The sequence below is a fragment of the Leiobunum rupestre genome, chromosome 10 (assembly GCF_980474605.1).
Source record: "Leiobunum rupestre chromosome 10, qqLeiRupe1.1.hap1, whole genome shotgun sequence".
Classification (NCBI taxonomy): domain Eukaryota; kingdom Metazoa; phylum Arthropoda; class Arachnida; order Opiliones; family Sclerosomatidae; genus Leiobunum; species Leiobunum rupestre.
The window spans coordinates 10,448,687-10,469,063 of record NC_143393.1 but is presented as its reverse complement, the minus strand read 5'-3'; the positions used below and the strand labels follow the sequence as shown (position 1 = coordinate 10,469,063).

At 39.6% G+C, this 20,377-nt stretch overlaps 1 protein-coding gene across 1 annotated transcript in view; it reads left to right on the top strand.

Moving 5' to 3' along the window:
* Positions 1–19,063, top strand: part of LOC149923630 (adenylate cyclase type 5-like) — a 55,976-nt gene extending 36,913 nt beyond the window's left edge. The window contains exons 2-17 of the mRNA XM_090160393.1: positions 7,256–8,015; positions 8,345–8,494; positions 8,955–9,076; positions 10,902–11,141; positions 11,211–11,369; positions 11,495–11,740; positions 11,808–11,952; positions 12,042–12,139; positions 12,211–12,424; positions 12,488–12,616; positions 12,697–12,872; positions 12,940–13,189; positions 13,249–13,395; positions 13,955–14,159; positions 14,222–14,346; positions 14,985–19,063. Coding sequence (XP_090016519.1) covers positions 7,425–8,015; positions 8,345–8,494; positions 8,955–9,076; positions 10,902–11,141; positions 11,211–11,369; positions 11,495–11,740; positions 11,808–11,952; positions 12,042–12,139; positions 12,211–12,424; positions 12,488–12,616; positions 12,697–12,872; positions 12,940–13,189; positions 13,249–13,395; positions 13,955–14,159; positions 14,222–14,346; positions 14,985–15,248 — 3,261 coding nt within the window. The 5' untranslated portion in view covers positions 7,256–7,424 and the 3' untranslated portion in view covers positions 15,249–19,063. The remainder of the gene's footprint in view (positions 1–7,255; positions 8,016–8,344; positions 8,495–8,954; positions 9,077–10,901; positions 11,142–11,210; positions 11,370–11,494; positions 11,741–11,807; positions 11,953–12,041; positions 12,140–12,210; positions 12,425–12,487; positions 12,617–12,696; positions 12,873–12,939; positions 13,190–13,248; positions 13,396–13,954; positions 14,160–14,221; positions 14,347–14,984) is intronic.
* Positions 19,064–20,377: the final 1,314 nt, after the last annotated feature.

Sequence of the window (20,377 nt, the reverse complement as noted above, 5' to 3'; positions counted from 1 at the left end):
TTAAAATATCAACTTCTTTGCCCAATGTAATAAATTTCTATAGACTTTAAAGGAAATTAAAACTTCGTTAACAAAAGTGTTTGCTTATTTTAAATTATTTTGGCCGTATGGTTGGATTTGTAGGCCCAATTCAAAATTTGCAGACATACCTTGCATTGGTAACTTTTTCGATAAACTTCAAACTTTGCCTTGACACGTTAATGCGAATTTAAAAGTAGCTCTTGGTATTGGCATTAAGCTAATGCTTATTCCCATGGCGACACATTTCCATTCTCCGAACTTAGGCTCTCGGTCCTAATCATCCATCCATCGGTAAAAGGCGTAATTAAAACTACAATGTCGCCGAGAAGCCAATTGCGTCGAGGGTAAGGCCTTATTTAATGCAAATCCCTGGACCACTGAGGAGGTTGAAGGGCCGGAAGCGAGGAGATTCGATTATCAAAGGAAGTTTGAATTTGGGTGGCCAAAGCTTGAGCCCCGGATAATCCCAAGGAATAGAGCCGAGACTCAATGTTCACTTAGAGAGGAAACACCTCTAACAGTAACAAACCAATATTCCCAGCTGACGACTAAGCCTCGGTCAAAAGGCTCGGCAACTATCCAACCGAAGCTACGAAGGCAATTCCAAAACTATAAATGGGATTGAACTTCGAAAACGATCCCAAACTTAAGCCATCGCCGCCGCTATCGACAGCCATACGTAAGGCAACCAGGGTCGTGAAAACCAATGGGCTCATTTTGGAATGAACGCCCCTTAACCTAGACGCAAATGCCCTTACACTAATCAAAGGAGAGCGAGGGTTTGGCTTCTCTGGTACAAATTACGGGTCTTAATCTTGATTCAAAGTCGCGGTGTAGGTCTTAGGTTATCCGAATGAAGGTCAAGATCGTATTGTAGATTATCTGAGAACTAACGAATCTTCTTTCCAAACCCGCTAACATGATCTACTACCTACGCTCCGCTCTCAAAAGAAACCCTCCATTTTTTCCAATTCTCCAACGCCATCTATTATCGATCGTAGGAAACTTCTTATTTTATTCTTTAGGAAATAGTGCATAATTAGTCCAATAAAAAAATCGATTTTGTTCGTTCAACATTAACTACAGCTCAAATAAATGTTGAATTAATCATAAACAGCAAAATTGTTTATAGATTCACAGATATTGTGGAAAAAAAAACAATTAATAAGGAAACCCATAGATAAAATAACTTCGTAAATAGATAGGAAACTTCATGCGGCACCCGAATAATATTATTTGGTGAAGTTCGCACTACTCGAAGTACGTACTAGAACCTTGGTGTAACCATTGAGTTGGGAATATTAATCTAGAGGTCCAATCAAAACGTCGGATTTCAGTATTTCGCGAAACAAGTTTTTAAAAATAAGAATACTGTCGTCTGCTCCCATCGGCGTCCCAAATGACGAGAAAACGTTATCATTCTACCCGTGGCGCCGTCTATCTCTCAATGGTTCGTTCAAATAAGACGCGTTTTCAAGCAAAAAGATTTTTTTTCTTCAAAATAATAGATGGCGCCACGGATCATATGATAACGTTTGCTCGTCATTTTAGAGCAGACGGCACATTCGTATTTTTCAAAAACTTGTTTCGCGGGGAGCAGATTTGATGGGATCTCTAGATTAATATTCCCAACTCAATGGGTGTAACGCAATCCCAATTGCAAAGGCTAAAACGAGCTATATGTATTAAAAGTACTTTTTCTTGAACTGAGAGCAAATTTAAAAAAATAGCACTAAAGAAATAGCATTCAGTAAAGATTTCAAGTTTGTTTTAAACGCTATTTCTGGTATATTTGAAGACATTTACCTTATTTACGTTTATTCCCAAAACTCCGACCTCAAATTCCTCAATACGCTCTACGCTCTTGAGAACACAGCCAACTGGCGCAGTCACTAGATGTCAGGGCAATCTCGTGAGAGTCAGTTTGCCCCATTGAAGTTTCCTATTGATACGAAGTTATTTTATCTATCAGTAACGCAAATCTGGGAAAAATCGGTTTTTACTTGATGATTGGTTGTCGTCATAGTGACGTAGGAAGTTACTGAACGGTATTATTTCTAGTCAGCGCTGTTTTTAAAGATGGCGGCGATAAATGTTACGGGACCCGAAAATCAGAGGAAGCGGAAAATATTATTTTCAATAATTAATGAGTTGCTAAATGATGAAATTGTTGACCACAATATTCTTTATTGTTGCAACGATCAGTTTTTTTATTAAAAAAGCGAAAACGGCCATTGCAGTAGCTGAGGAATTCCAATTAAATGTTAGGCCTTTGACCAAACCAGTAGAATTGGTGGATCTTAAAATACATTTTGCGCGTGAAAATACGCCGCCATGTTAGGGTATAAAAGCGGGTAAAAAAGCCTGCTATACCTCACAATGCAAAGGTACTGTCACGCGCAAAAACGTAATTTTGAAATTGGTCAATTGTTGATTAAAACTGCAGTTTTATAATTTTAACTCTTCCTCCGAGATCGGTTTTGTGATGAGCATCGGATGCCATCGTGACGTCAAATCGGAAACGCATAAAATCGTACAGTAACAGAATGTTGGTATCGATTAATCACCGATGTTTTTGATGAGCGTTACAGGACTTACTCCGTGATCTAAGTTTCCCCTAGCTCGCGAGGGGGAGTGGGAGGAAAACGTCCAAGTCGTGTGCTTCATTCGCTTTGGAAGACCCCTTGGTTTTTAGGGACGAGCGTGAGGGGGATTGCGAGCAACGCTAAAATTCGTCACAACTCTCCCTAAGTAGTACTTTTTGCACTTGTAAAATCCTCAGTAAAACCTAAATACACCTTCATTATCGGACTAGAGTTCAGCCATAAGTGTAAAATATTGTTACATAAGTGTGACGCTTCACACGAAAACGTTTTACTGAGAGCTATTCACAAGACAGACTGGATTACGGGCTTCGTCGCCGTTTTGCGTCCGCTCGCTAACGCGTCACATGTAGCCTTTGACAGCGCCTCGCTAGATGGATATTTTGTTCTTGTGATGACGTCCCTCCGTTACTAGCTCTCAGTAAAATATTCCCCAAAGTGACAAACTTATGGAACGATATAATAGACTTATCTTTCAGCAGCCTACGATATCACAAACCCAATTACGCCTCCCTACATCCATCCAGTGGCGTAGCGAGGGGGGGGGGTGGAAGGGCGGACCGCCCCGGGTGCCACCATTAGGAGGGCGGCAAAATTGCCCCTTTTTACAAGGATGATTTTGGCGCGTTCATCCCTTTTACTTCGCCTCTCTTCCTATCCTCCTTGGAATTATGATTCCGCCCCGGGCGACAATGGCCCACGCTACGCCACTGCATCCATCTACCTTCATTTATATTTAAAGAAGCCCGTACAAAATGACTTGTATGCAGTGAGTGATATAACATTGACTGTGTAAATATTGCATTCATAATATTGCTTATTTGTAATTTACTGTCTTCACGTAGGCTACCTTTTCTATATACAAAAAAAAAATACCAAATTGAAATCAGTTTTGCCGGCCAAGATCTATTCAAAATGGCGGCACCCACCTTTGGACACGAAAACCAATCTATAAGGAAGAGTCGTAATATAAATTTAATTATTATTTAAAAAAATAAAAACCACTTTATTTACGTAATTAATATTTAAATTAAAAACAATTGAAATTGACAACTAGTTTCACGCTCTGTCGGTTTTTATCTTTTAAATTACCGTATACCATGAATGTATTCATTTCAACCATGAATATCGAACTATATTATTACCCTTTCTACCATCTGGGGCTCAGATTGGTGGTTCCTTTCTGCGTTTTATGTAATCACTTGAGCCAATCAGGAGACAGACATTTGTCATTAACTAGATCCACAAAACGTTTACGGGATTGCGCGATTTAACCAGCGAAGAAAATGACTAGTGATTCTTAGAAAAATACGTCTACTACTACAAAATCAATTGATAATCATAAATAAAGGAATTTGTTATTCATATTCTTACCTATTTTCGTTCAATCAAAAAGATGTGTATTAAAATTTTAGAAACAAAATTTAACGCTAAGCCTTGGCACTGAAATCTAGTCAAGTTTCAAAACCTTGCCGTTCAAAACAATTTTAGGGCGGTGGCGCGTGACCGACGTCATGATAGCTAAGCCCCTCCCATCCTAGCGACTGAGGTCAGACTACCTAATGCAGTTCGATATTCATGGTTGAAATGAATACATTCATGCGTATACGTAAGTAACCGTTCATTACTATTTGTAACCTCTGCCGCCATCTATGTTGCGAAGCCGGCATTGTAAAATACCTTCGGTGCAACCGTACGTTGTGTAATATGAAGATAGGTGTATAATAAGAATTAAATTACATTTATTATTAGTCAATTGGTAGTAGAGCTAGCACGGCTTTTTTTTTACCAAGGTCCGATCCAAACCCAGGAAATTCAGTACGCGTAGTTGAATTCAAGGCCTTTTCATTCTAAAACACGCCTCTGTCCCCACAAATATTCATTAAATATTGATTTGGGACTTTGTAAAAGCCCGTTAAACTACATTTCACGGGCTTCCCGCTCAAAAGAGTTTAGCCTGTGCAGTGTTTCACCGAGGCTTAGTTGAAATTCAATCACAAAAATATCGTCAGCCATTTATTTCAAAAGACGTCCAAAATTTATTAAATAATTATTTTAATGGCTTTGGAAAATAAACTATATTTCTTCCAATTAAGTTTCGACACATGATTAATTGACGCTAACTATAGCTACCAGTAATTAAATTCGGACTAACTAACACACTCGATGTGACTGACGTCACTATGTTAACTTAACAAACAACAAAAATACGCTTCAATAAAAGACCCTCTCTTTTACCTTCCCTCCTAACGTATCGAAAATGGGATCGTTGAATTAAATATTTTCGGTTGGGCGGTTACCAGATTCAGAATCCATCCTCAAGTCGATCGAAGTCAAATAGGCTAGTCAATTCACCTTATAAACTAAATTTTTTACTTCATTTTAGTTTCTTAAATTGCAGAAACGACCGCGATGGCGAACGTCGACGCAAAAAAAATCTCGGTTAGGCCCAAAACTATTTTTCCCGTAAACACCTAGGAGCAACAAAGACAACACAGCACTGGCCACACAAGGAAAACGCAGCCCGTCAAAAGTCGTGCATTTTCTTGTGTACATTTTTCATAGGTTAGAGGCTCTAGCGCCTGCTGCCGTCGAAAGGGGGAAATTCGGAAATTGTCTTCCCCCTTTCCTTAAAACATTCAGCGTAAAGGCTCGTCCAATGAAATTAGTACACAACCCTTCGTTAGAGTGTTTAAAGGCTAGCTGCGTTCTCCTTATGTTTGCTGCTCCTAGGTAAACACTCACCGCCGTTTTTTTCCTTTTACACGGACCATATAAAAAGTAGCTTGCACGTCCAGGCTCTATGTATTAATACTTCCTAGTGAATCACTGAATGGGTTTTATTGAAGCGCCTTAAATTCGATTGTAACAAAATATTGGAGTACTAATAAAAGAGTAAAAAAAATTATAAAGCAAATCTACCCCAATATTTGCAATTTTCCGTGATTTTCTTGGTCATGCGGTGTTACTAATGGTGTAGCAATAAAACACCAATGCAAGATGGGAAACCAATTTCATTGGTTTAGCGTCGATAGCTTAAAGGAGCTATAAAAATTTAAAATTTAGCAAAACCTTTTGGTGGACAACTTTTAAATCCCTTAAAATTCTACTGAAATTTATTAACGCATAGAAATAAAAAATTTTATGATGAAACACCATATTTTGCAAGCTTCAGGAAATGAAAAAGGCACCTCATAAATAAAAGCAGGTGGTCCCACCAACCTGGCCATTCCGGAAGTCACAACTGCCGGTAGGGGCCTCGCTCATCCTGTACATTGGGTGACGTGTACTTACGTCATAGCTTGAAATAATACGTAGATAAAATTGGGTACGTCTAGAAATAACTCTATTAGACCTCTCATATGGCGAATTCATTATAGGTTCTTATTTCTTTACGGTAAAAGAAATTCGGAATAAGACCTATCCAATAGAAAAACAAGCGACACAGCCAACATTCTTACAAAAGGTTTTGCAATAAACATCCAAAGAAAGTCTGAAAGTTTAGTTATGTCCAAATATATACGGCAAAGAAACCCGTAACCAAGTAATAAGTAAAACCGGGAAAGTCGAGGAATTCTTCGAATGTTTCCAGTAACCTTTATTAAAGAGAAGAAAGGCCAGAAAGACAATACGATATGTCCGGTTTCCCCTAATAACAAAATCCAAGAGGGTCAAAGGAGGCTCGGCTCCCCATCGTCCAGATGGAAACGAGCGTAGGGAAAGGAGGTGTTACTGGGTTAATTGGACCCAAGCGAAAAGGTGGATGGGAATTCTCTGACCGGAAATACATTCCTATAAGCAGTCGCCGATAAGGCGTTAAGGGCCCGGCGAAGATCTTTATCTTTTTGTTGTATGGATATGGATGACTGAATAAAAGGGCCCCGAATCCGAAAGAAAATCTAGACCAATATCGTTGTTTGAGAATTAGATAATAAGCTAGGCTAGGCTAATACCCAAGGCACCACCCTAGGCCTAAGTCATCTAGCGACTTTTAAAGCCATTAATTCAGGTGGCCGGGTTACAATACGTAGGAGGGTGGTGGCAAGCCCTGCATGCCACGCGAGCCAACTGCTCCCTACACTATTTATTACCGTTAACCCCTACAAGATACTTGCTCATAGCGTCGTAGCTAAGCACAGATCACGAGGCAAATCACTCCGAGATCCTGCGAAATAATCACGTGATGGTGATGGGCGTTTTAATGTCATGGCCAACTTATAACGCGTTACCATAGCAACGAACACACGCCATACTGACGAGCAAGCTATTCCGGAGAACCCTGAAGGTCGTTTTCCTTTATATACTGACACGTTGGGTAAGAACGAACCGTGACCGGGAATACATTTTCCCTTAAAATCCCCCCCCCCTAAAACCAACACAATCTATCCCCAGTTTACGTAGAAACAATACCCGTACAAAAAAAAGAATATAACACAAAGCTCCTCAGCGGCAGCTCTCAGACTATTCGTAATTCAATAGGGACTTGATAATAAAAACCAGTACGATAAACTTTGAGATTAAGCGGTATATCTTGTCATGACTGAACTAAATCCAGTCGCCGCCAACAAGAGGGGCAATGTTAGAAATCGCAGTTTATTAAACATTAATAAAACTTTACACTCCATTAATAGATTCTGTCTCCGAGTGACTGATAAACGAGTAGAAAATTCCAGATGAAACGAGCGATGGAACGATGCTAAGAAAGACTCAACCGCTGATGTCGAATGGAGCCGAAGACGTAACGGGACGCGTTGGATACGGATAAAATGATGTGAAACGCGACCAATTGAACTATCGAATATGGCTACGGTATTGACCGGCGACTGTCTGGTCAAGGAGCAGAATCGCCAGGACGACCCGAAGATCAACGAATTTGTCTGCGACATATTCTGTTGTTGTCCTTCTACGAAACCCTTGAATATCCGGAATGGCGAAATCGAGTTCTTGTACCACCGCTACTTCATCCGGCTGAATCAGAGAAGTCTGGTCTCGCTGTTTGGAATCTTGGTGTTGACCACGGTCATCTTGTTGTTACAGAACTACGTCCTAAGTAGCAATCACTCGCAACTGCAAGGCATCGTCTTCGGTAGTTTTATCCTGCTGTACGGGGTGATGGTCACTTTGACCTTGCAGTACTTTTTCAATCAAATCTGGATGATCGTCATGTGTTACTTGACCCTGGTCACGCTTTACGGGACGGTGGTGATCCTAGTGGTGAACGGCGCCACGCCCACTTCCGGTACCTGGTGCACGGTGCTTTTCGTCTACTTGACCTACACGCTCTTGCCATTGAGGATGATCGAGTGCATTATCTTCGGCATTCTTCTGGCCACGGTGCAGCTCGGATGCATGATGGGTGTCAATATCGATAATCCTTTCTTGTTGAAACAAGTAAGTGCAAACTCAAACTGCATTTCTACCACAAAGGCACCCATACGCTTATGTATATACGAAACAATACAAAAACCTAAGTTAGAATTAGGTTATACTTCCAAGTTTGCAACAGCAACAATTCGTGCATTACACTTCTTCAACTTAAAAGAAAAGCCCCCTAACAAGGTTAGACCAAGTCCACGTCCTGGATCCCCAAAACAAACGTTCTCACGCTTCTAGCCGCTTCAAAATAATTTAATTGAGATCCCAGCTTCCATTTTCGTAACACTTTTGAGAAACAAGTATTACATTTTGAAGATAACCCTTGCCGCTTCCGTTTCTATTAGCTCTTCGCTACACTTTTGCTGCTGGCGGCCGTCAACGTTGCCGGCATATTCTCCCACTTTCCTAGCAAGTCTTCTCAACAGCAGGCCTTCCTGGAGACCCGCCAATGCATAGAAGCGAGACTTAGTATTCAAAGAGAAAACCAGAAACAGGTGTTTGAAAATTTCTATTCCTTTTATACGTTACAACAAAATTTCGGTTGCCCTACTTACAGTTATAGATAACGCCGGGATAGGAGCTATCCCGGAAAGACCGTAGCTTTCGTTCTTATAAATTGATTTAGAGGGTAGGTGAAAAAAACAGACCGTCGAGATACAGCTGGTATCGCGAAAAAACCAGAGAGAAAAACGATTTGAAATTTCTACCTATTTTCTAGCACTTTTTCCCCCCGGATAAAGTTACTAAAATATGTTTTCTTTCGCTTGATCTTTTTTTTCACGCGCATTTATACCCATAAGCCAAAAGCGAGCTTGAAATGGCCTCCATTTCGCTAGCAAAAAACGCGATATTTCAGGCTTAACTTTTTGTCTTTTCGTACTTACGCCCCTTAGCAAACAAAATCCCCAAAAAAAGATACTTAAACAACGATTTTTTCCCCGTGGTTTCACGCAGGAAAGGCTACTGTTATCCGTACTACCTCGTCACGTAGCTCTGGAGATGAAAGCCGATATAGCGAAGAAACCCAAGGAAGCTATGTTCCATAAAATTTATATTCAGCGTCATGAAAATGTGAGGTGAGCTTTCAAAAGGGGTCCCTCTTCTCCGTGTGTATTTTTCGCCAGTCGGCAGGAAATGAGAGTTGCTCTAATCCAGGGGTTTAGAGGGGTTTTTAAATATTCTTCCGCCGGGGATGAAGGTGATACAGATTTCGGAGAATCTGTCTCATTTAATTTGCGAAGAAGGGATTAATCCTGGAAATATATGCTTTTCTCTTCGTTTTCTTTTTGCAACGCTTTCTATTTCTCCGCGTGTTTTAACCGAAAAATAACTCTTGAAATTTTAATGACGGAAAGGATTAAAAGATTATTTCACCGTAGACCCAACAGAGTGGCCTGGTTTTGAAATATTACTTCAAGCCAAAATTGTCTCTTAAAATCGTGCCATATCAGAATTTCTAAATAGCCTTAACTTAAAGGTTAAAAGTATCTATTTTACGTGTCCTATCGCAAAATAGTAGATAATATTACGTATATTTATTATTTCTTCACTTGTAATACTAGGTGTAATATATTGGTTATTCTTAAAACTCTTTAGGTACCTATATCAAAACCAAAACATTAATTTACGGGAACTTGGGTACAGTTTGACTTCGTAGCTACTGAGTAATTTATTAGCTCCTTTATTATATATATTCGTCTGCTCTATCTTCTACCTTAGATATCACAGGGTAGGAAATAAGGGTTATAAAAATATACATAACACGACACTAGTATATCTATTGTGATATTATTTCGTTTCCAACTTCATAAAAGCAAATGGTATTGATTAATCCGCATCTCTAAACCACCTACTAGACGCTTCAATAAAACTAGGAACTATTAATACATACAGAGCCTGGATGTGCAACGTACTCTTTACATGGCCCTTGCCTCTTGGGCTTAAAGCGGTGCTGGAAATAAGGGCTGTTTCTCAAAAGCGCCAAAACGCTGTGACGCAAAAAAATCCGTTAAGCCTAATACAATTATTTTTGCATCGATCCTCGCCGTCACAGCATTTAGACTTTTCGAAAAATTAGAACCAGTCTTAAGGAAAAAGTTATGTTTATAATAAGTGAGTTTCAATAATATTTGACGCGTGCGTAGTTAGGCGAAAAAAATTTAATGACGTCATACCTAAGCCTAACCTCGATGAACTATGACGTCAGTTTAGTCTTCCATTTTTGGTGAAAAGTACCATCCTAATAGTTATTTTTAAAATCGATCGATGGCGGCGCGGTTATTGAAACTCTATTATTGTACGTCGAAACTATTTCACTTGGTTTGACTTGAGTATGGCTTCTTTTGCCTGCCAGTCTATTTGACCAACTACAATAACAACATTCGTTATCTTTATTTTTATACCCCCGTACCGTAAGTTGTATACATACCGGGGTATGTTATAACAATAACAATAATCAGCAACGCTAATATCCAAGGCACCACCTTAGGCGTAAGTCATCAAGCGACTTTTTAAGTCATTCATTCAGGTGGCGTATTGAGGTTGGTGGCAAGCCCATCATGCAGGGCCGGAGCCAGGCTATAGATGTAGACCAGGCGAACCGTAATTTAGAAGGGGCCAGTAGTATTCAGTGCCGTCTTTATAGATTTAGTTCGAGGAACGTCAGGTTGGGCGAAAAAAATTCCAGTACGGGCGGCGCCCATACTCCCCCCCCCCCCCCTTGGCTACGGGCCTGCCTTCATGCCACGCGAGCCATAAGCTCCCTACACTAACTATTAACTGAAAATATTGAAGGGGTAAGCTAAACGTGAAGCGTCTATTAAGTGGGAATCGCCCATATGGCATCACTCAGAATTTTATAGAAAACCAAAAAGGCTTTTTAAAACATTTTTTCAATTCCAGCATTCTGTTCGCGGATATATGCGGATTTACGAGTCTGGCGTCTCAATGCACGGCTGAAGAGGTGATCCGTATTTTGAACGAGCTGTTTGCCCGCTTCGACAAACTAGCTGCCGAGAACCACTGTTTGAGGATAAAATTACTCGGAGATTGCTATTACTGCGTGAGCGGTTTGCCAGAGCACCGACCCGACCACGCTCAATGCTGCGTCGAGATGGGCCTCGACATGATCGAAGCCATAGCGTAAGTGAACGGGAAGCCTAACGTTTCAATCTCGCTCGGATGGTACATTTAGCCTTTTACGTTTTCCAGATTGGTCCGAGAGGTGACGGGAGTCAATGTGAATATGCGGGTTGGAATTCACACGGGACGAGTCCATTGTGGGGTTCTGGGTCTGAGGAAATGGCAATTTGATGTCTGGTCCAACGACGTTACCTTGGCCAATTACATGGAAGCGTCCGGGTTTCCTGGGTATGTTTCGATACAGTGACTTAGTACGACCAGTTTAGACATATCGCGTCTCACGCGTGACGGAAACTATTTGAATTAATCTTAAAAGTTGCAAAAATAACATATGAAATGGATATCTTCCGCAGGCGCATTCATATTACCAAAGAGACGTTACAGTGTCTGAATGACGAATACGAAGTGGAACCTGGGTTCGGAACCGAAAGGCACACCTATTTGAGAGACCACAACATAGAGACATTCCTAATAGTGGACGATGGAAAGTCCAGAATCAGTTGCGTCCGCACCAGGCAGAGCATCGTGGCTCTGCACGGCGTCTCCAAGGAACTTCGGATGATGGGCCACGGCGTCGATGGAAAATATTTCATGAACAGGTACCATTACGCGGATTGTCGAAATTGAACCACAGAACGTAGTCCATTAAGAATACAATCAAACCAGGAGACGGACGTTAGGAGGGGAACCTCTAGACGAAGTCAATGAGTACTTGTCCCGGGCAATTGACGCCCATAGTGTGGACCGGCTCCGGACGGAACACTGCAAACCGTTCACCCTCGTCTTCAAGAAGAACGACGTGGAAGAAAAGGTGACTGTTGAGCCATAGTCGCTGAAAGAGCGCTGATCCGAGCCGGTAAAGAAGATGTCCTTTCATTTGTCTCGTTTTTGTTTCAGTAGTACCTGAAAGAAAACGACCAGCTCCTGTTGGCCTATTTCATCTGCGCGGAACTCATCTTTCTATTCGTATTTGTTATACAAATACTGATCATTCCAGTGTAGGTTCAAATTCTACTAAGTTATTTGTTAACGATGAGTTGTAACTAATTGGCTTTCCGGGTACGCGCAGATCGTGGGTTCAAGTATCCTTTCAAATTATAGTCAGCCTGATAATTGTCACTATCATCATCCTGATGGAACCGGGCAAGAACAAGGTATTCCAAAACTGTCTTCCAAACTTCATCAGGGAATTCGTCACAACGGTCACGTCGCACAGGAAGTACAGTCAGTACGTCTCGCTAGTTGTGGTGCTCATCATGTACTTCAGCTCCATTTTGCCATTGGTAAGGTTTACGCCTTCTCAAAGATATCCAACCAGAAGGATAATCTTTTTGATATACTCGTAGTTCCTGTTGAACGTCGTCGAGAGTCAGGAATGCGTGGACACGCCACAGACAAATCTAACCAGCGAGTACAATATTACAAATACTCCAACCACTTACTGCAGCAACGTAGTCCTTTACGGTCTTCCCGAAGTAAGCGCGCACCAGCTTTCATCCCTTTGTAATGGTTTGGATCATTTTTATAACTATCGCTTTCCCTCGTGGTGGTATAGTACATGACATTCTGCATCCTACTGATTATGCTGTCTACCGCCACCTTCCTCATCCTCAGCACGGTCCAAAAATTCGTCCTCTTCATCATTTTCATCTCAGTCTTTTGCATCATTACCTTCCTGACGCACGCCTACGTTTTCGAACTGTACGACTATCTCCTCATACAGCAACTAGGGTAGGTCCTTGCCAGCGAGATATTTCCCAGGGCCTCATTTCTGATAAGTTTGATTGATCGGGGACAGATTACCGGAAGGGAAACTCCCGTCGTCCAAATTCAACTCCATCCTGATTCCGCTTCTGCTGATGGTGGCGCTAGTGGTTCACGGACATCAGATCGAATGCACGTCCAGGTTAGACTTTCTGTGGAAATTGCAAGCCTTGGAGGAAAAGGAGGATATGGAACACTTGCAAGCCTACAACCGGAAACTTTTGGCCAACATACTTCCGGCTCACGTAGCAGAGCACTTTCTAGCAGCTGACAGGTCCAACGAGGTATAATGATACCTATCCGATATCACGGTGAAATACTAAGACTTATTTAATGTACTCAGGACCTGTACCACGAGCAATGCGAAAGTGCCTGTATCATGTTCGCTTCCATTCCCAACTTCAGCGAGTTTTACATGGAACTAGAAGCGAACAATGAGGGCGTGGAATGTCTGAGACTGCTCAATGAAATAATTGCCGATTTTGATGAGGTATCGTCCGTAATATCGACACCTGGGGCTCGTCAAAATTCTAAGAATTCTTCCCTTGATAGTGAGAATTATCACTTCTCAAATTTGGTCGGTCCTTCTCACACGAAGTGACGTAACACGAATTCTCTTGAGAAGAGTGAGAAGGCTTCAAATTAATAAAAATGGCATTTGATGCTGAAGAAAATAAACAGTATGATATTTTTGTGGACGAAAATGAATTTTAGTCAATTTCCGATGAAATATTTCCTTTCAAATTATAAGTAAAATGTTTTCTTCCTTTACATATTGTCTTGAAATCGTGTTAAAATAATATTAATTGCCAAAGGCTTAGTTTACAACGTTCGTGCATTAACTAATTAAACTAATTAATTAGTCCAAGGATCGTGGCATTCTCGTGAGCCCCCATATTTAGAAGAATCTTTTTACATTTGACGCTTTTTAGCGAGTTCTCACGGGGAGAAAAATTATCGCGAAGAACTCTTCTCAAGAGAAGAAGTCATTCTTAGAATTTTGACGCGCCCATAGCGACGCATTTTTTACGATATGTAACTTTTCGCAGGTACTCCAAGAAGAACCGTTTAAATACGTCGAGAAAATCAAAACAACGGGTTACACGTACATGGCGGCTTCGGGTTTGACGGCTTCGACGGTCGACATGGAGAACTTCACCCACGTCACGGCCATGGCGGACTTCGCCTTGCGACTCAAAGAACAACTCGACAATGTAAACGTGCATTCCTTCAACCATTTCAAGATCAGAGTCGGTAAGGTGATCTTATTTATTGTTTTCAAAGTTTGCTATTCAAATAATCCAACGCAAATTCAGGACTCAACGTGGGACCGGTGGTCGCTGGCGTAATCGGAGCCAAGAAGCCTCAGTACGACATTTGGGGCAACGCCGTCAATGTAGCTAGTCGAATGGACACAACCGGAGAACCTGGAAAAGTGCAGGTACTATTTCACATATTAATTTTGTCAACGAAATTGGGTTGTCTAGCTGAGGTGGTGGAGTGGTTAGCCGGGTTTGACACCAGTTTGTGGCACTGGGTAAATACTCAGAACAGCTCCTTCCGCGATGAGTTTTCAAATTATCTCCTCACTGGTGTAAGTGGTTTTCCCCTGAGATTTTTTCATTTCCGTAAGAACTTGTTAAGGTTAACGGTAATAGTTGGTGTAGACTAGGAGCAACAAACACAGCACCCCACACAAGGAGAACGCAACCCGTCAAAAGTCGTGCATTTTGTTGCGTACAGTTTTCATTGGTTAGACGATTTAGCGCTTGCTGCCGTCGGAAGGGGAAAATTCGGAAATTGCCTTCCACCCCGCTCATAAAACGTTCAGCGTAATGGTTCGTCCAATGAAATTTGTACACAACACTGCGTTAGCGTGTCTAAACGCTAGCTGCGTTCTCCTTGTGTTTGCTGCTCCTAGGTGTAGATAACATTTTTCACATGTGGCATGAAGGACTTGCCACCACCCTCCTACGAAATGTAATCCGGCCATCTGAATTAAAGACATTAAAAGTCGATTTCTGACTTGGGACTAAGGTGGTATCTAGTTGATTATTATTTATTTATTTATTTATTTAGGTATCTCAAGACATGCAAGTTATCTTGGCCAAGAAGGGTTATCAATTAGAATGTAGAGGTTACGTCAAGGTCAAGGGGAAAGGCGAAATGCTGACGTATTTCCTGTTAGGCGGTAAGGACGCGAAAATTCCTAAAACAGTGGTGGTCAACCCGATTCACAGCAACCACATCGCGGACCAGACGGACTGTTCGAAGCCACAGACCGAGAAAAGCGTGACGGTTTTAGAAAAACAAGCATCCGTCACGAACGAGTCAACGACGTAAAAGTGATACTATTTATAGGAGAGTGGAGAAATTAGCTATTTAAATCCCGTTATTTTCATTTCCCCCCACGCCACATTTTATAATCATCCTAAACAATGAACAGATCCTGAACCAAGAATCCTAGTCGCAATCATTTGTGTTTTTACACTTTGGTGCTTCGGCGGACCATGCCAAACTAAACAATTATTTTACATTTTGTTCATTATTTTAAGATGGATTATCATTGTTATTCATTATTGGTTTTATCGTACGTACGTGAACGGTTATCGTACACATGTTGTATATATCTCGTAAACCGCTGCTGCTTGCCACCAGGTGTTTGCAACCAAAACATCATCCATAAAGGATATAACAATTGACCAGTTAGTTAATTTATACCATAGTTACCATAGATTGAAACTATTATCACCCTATGATCCATGAACGTTACGTTGACCCTATTTTACAATTGTTACATGACCAGTGGTAACGTAAGAGAATGATCTTTGTTCCCGCAACACTAAAATCAAGGTTTCAATAATAGCAAGTTAATTATGACTTTTGACTTTTTTTAGTATTCAGCCTGTTATTTAGACAAATTCTTGCGTCACTTAAATGTAGTTCAAAATATTTCAATGGACGTTATTCCTATTTCCTCCAAGCGGCGGAATTTGGAAGCTAATAAATTGAATACGCGCTTAAATAAAACGTCTTCAAGTAAATCACAAACAAAAACAGAACGTCGTGTTGTTGCCAAGCCTTAATATGTCAAAAAAGTTACCTGGCTAAAAGGAAACACTTGTTGCATAACGTACAGGTGAAAAGCTTCCATTATTTCAACAAGCACTATATAAACCGTAACTTGCAGGTCCTGGCTTTCGGAAATATTACTTCAAGGAAATCACCAAGAAGATATTTTATTTAAGCGCATTTAATCCAAACACTTCTGGAAATCTGGAGGTTAACGGTAATAGTTAGTGTAGGGAGCTGTTGGCTCGCGGGGCGTGAAGGGCTTGCCACCACGCTCCTACGCATTGTAACCCGGCCACCTGAATTAATGGCTTTAAAAGTCGTTTGATGACTTAGGCCTTGGGTATTAGCCTATTAGCCTAGCAGACGATATTCTTACATGGTTTCCATGTATTTTTCAACTCTAATTTATTTATTTAACGGCAAAACCTTTACGGCAATCATGTCCTCCAGTTTTTGCACAAAAGTTTTGCCAAGCATATTTTATGATAAGTGCATGGAAACCATATGTACTCCGATGCTTTTCATCAGCTTCCAAAATCCCCCACTTGGAAGAAATTGGAATAAACGTCCATTTCAAGAATGGTCCAAGAATCTAAGAGTACTTGCCGGTTAAAATAGCAGGCATAAATACGGGAACTATATTTTACTTCGAACAAACTTCGTGTCGTACTGTCGTTGCAGTCGATTTATAACCACCTAAAGGGGATTTCTTAAATCCGCTTCTGGACTTGACTTGGCTAACGTCCAGAAGTAACCCCCGCGATTTAGGCCTCGTCAAATAACCAGAAAACAGTGATTCCCTTTAGATTCTTGGTCCATATTTCAAGCGTTGAACGATCAAAATAAGTAAACGAGTTGTTATTAACCTTGATTTTCACCGAGCTCTAGTTTAGCAAAATTATTGATAGATGGCGACACTTTCGCACCGCATCTCAAACAAAAAATCATTCGCCCCTCCCTACCATCCTTACATAATCGATTGGCAGCTGTAGTAGAGTAGAGCGTTCTTGAAAGCGCGGTTACAAGAGTACGAAAACGTTTCGACGGCCCTCAAATTAATTCATATTTTTGGAACAGTAAAAATAGTATAATTTGATACGCAATCTTCGTACTAAAATTAAAGATAGCGATGGGTACGTCTAAGAAAATACAACATCCTAGACCCCGCGTTGACCCGCAAAAAAATATTTCAATGTAAACACGATAAAACAAATTTATAACGTGTTTTTCAGACATATCAGCGATAGTCTTAAAAATATATAGGTCGCATGAGTCGCTCGTTTATTACGATAACCAACGTTGAATCTAAGAAGATATTTTATGGGTAAATATTAACATATAAAGCGCGGTAATGAAGAGAAATTATTAAAATTGTTAACAAAATGCTACTATATGAAATTAACTCGGGCCAAAATAAAATATATACTAAATAGTTTAAAAATGTTCTCATTAAATCAAACCTATTCCCCATACTGTCATGGTAGTCGAGATGTCGCGACATCTCTCGAATCGTAGCCGAACTGCTAAAAACGATTGGAAAGTCCAAAAAGTGTTATAAAACTAGTTTTACAGTGCCATCTGCCGACATGAAACCAGCCATGACGTGGGTGTCTATTTATGATGTAAATATTAATCAATATAATTTATCTCTCTCTAAATTAATACAAATAAAATGGTGTTAAGGGGCTTACTTAAATTCTAGAAACAATTAAGTTTAACCAGAAGTGCATAATTTATCTCTCAAGAGAGAAGTATCCAATTAGGCTATAAAAATTAAACGTGTACTTTCTAATTTCCTCCCACCAAACCGCGTATCACGGGTCAAAATTTACCGAGCGTATTACTTTTGTGTAATATGTCAAATTTACACTGCATAAGAATATTTATTAAATAATAAATAATTTTCTCGCTGCAATAGTTTTAGAATTTAGCCCCGAACTGTGGTTTTTTTTTTCTTCCAAAAATGCATTTTGTAAAATCAACGGGAACCTTCGAAGGTACGTGTTTCAAGCGAATAACGTACTTCTCTCGTATTAGGTATATTATACACTTATGGTTTAAGCTAGGTATTAGCAAAAAGACTAAGCCCGCGCTAAAACACGACTAGCGAGACCGTGTATAGTCTGTGCACAATAGAGCTACAATCCTACACGTTAGCCCTTCTCGTTTCCTAGTGACGGCTTAATCTCGCTAATTCCATGTTTTACTATAAAGCGAAATAATTAAATATTAAGAGGTAAATGTTATCTATATAAATAAAACTTTAAAATGAAGTTCAACGTTAAATATTAACAGTGAAAAAAATTAAACCTAAATTAACGACAAATAAACGATATTATTTTTTTTATATATTTAAGATATAAATTAGTCGTTTATTTAAGTATCATATCCATTAAATGCTAATCCAAAAAGAAGTTAAATACCACTCCGCATAGACTAACAAGGAGAGTACCCGAGGTGTTTATTGCCGATCTGGTTCAAAGTGGATGTAGACCTAGATATGAAATTTCCCAATAGGAGACGTTGCACTACCCATTCGATTTGCCATGGCAACCGAAAATGTTTTTGACCACTTAAAAACAAAAAATCTCCATTTAAAAAAGCATGGAATTTTCTAGAAACTTTTTAAAAAGTTTGAAAATCACGAAAAGTAAATTTGGACCACAGTTAGGTAAACTTTATCAAAGTTTGGGTAAATTGGATATTTTTGGGGTAATATTGTAAGAATGTTTGGGTAAAATGAGGAAAAAAATCTTATTTTTAAGTGGTCAAAAACATTTTCGGTTTCCATGGCCAATCGAATGGGTAGTGCAACGTCTCCTTCTAAGAAATTTCATACCTCATATAAGTCGACATCACGCCCGACTTTGAACAAAATCGGCAATAAATACGTCGGGTACACTCCTGTAAGTTAAGACCCTAGCCTGCCCACCGGTATGTTAATGGTGGGCCCCTCCAAACTAAAACGCTTCTTAAAGTGTACCAGCACGCAAAACGAAAAATAAATATATAAATATATTATATTCATGTTAATGTTGTAAATATTTATGTTTTGACGTCATGATTTTAAAGAAAATATATATAACGAATTAAAAATAATACTTTGTCACATTTTGTGTTATTTGATTTCCTATTCTATTCATTATATCAGGAGTATATATTACTTATCTTACGATATAAGTTTCAATCTGCCTATACTGTTAATGTTGATCATACATTTTAAAAACCATAATTGTTACCACGGTAAAATCGAAGGATGAAAGTTAAATAAAATACATGACAGATTCTACGTGGTTAATTTATTTAAAATATTTTTCAAACATAAACTACATTTCTTAACCACGAAGTATCCGTATTTTATCGTGCTAATGTTGAATTTTCCCAATATTTTGGAAGCTAAAATAGTGTTGGGCTAAAACCGTCATAGAGCGAATTTCTAAAACTATATACATCGCCAGGAATCCATACCTCTACTTGGAATGCTTATAATGCCGTATCGCGTATGGTAAGATCACTCTGACGGCATTGGCTCCGCCTACGAGAGAAAAAATTCCCTCTGCGCGCGCTCCCCTCTCATTAGTTGTTTGATAAGTTAACATAGTGACGTCAGAAAAAAACGTCAGCTACATCGAGACGAAACTCTGCCGCGATAAGCATTCCAAGTAGAGGTATGAATTCCTGACATCGATAAAATATCGATAAATACTTTTCCTTATTATTATTTAATTTTAATAAAATAATAAACGTTACTGTTGCATAGTAAAATATTTTAAATTTTACTACGCAACAGTGGCTTTTAATATTTTATTATAATTAGTTTTAATGCATAGGGCTAGCCCGAGTATACCAATATATTATATACTTTAGTTAATTTTTAATTACAAATAATATCTAAATTAAGTACATGCTCGAGGGTCTTTAAATAAGGGATGTAAGAGAAACAAACCCAATAATAAACGTTCAGTATAATATTGTTTGGAATTAGCTAAGCCTACTGCTTTTTTCAAAAGACGATTTATAAGAATTGGGATGATTCATTCTTTTCCAAATCTGGCAAAACTTTATTATTTCAATTCAAATTTAGCTCAAGCGTCGAAATGACATCACTATTCTACTTTTCTTACATAAATTTTTCTCATTTTTCATTTCGTAGTGATTAAACGTCATGCAACTTCCGCGGCAGTGACTCGTTTATTTCCGTTTCATATGAGAACAAGTTGCGTCAAGGCAGACTAGACTTTTGAGATCAAAGCACCGCTTCAGTTTTTATTGTATTTAAAATAATCTAATAGGACTTTCTATAAAATAAGCTACGCTTGCTGAGCTTGTTTGTATGTAGCTCATTCGTCACGAAAATAGGAAGGGCGGTGGCGGAGTGGTTAGCACTTTCGCCTCGC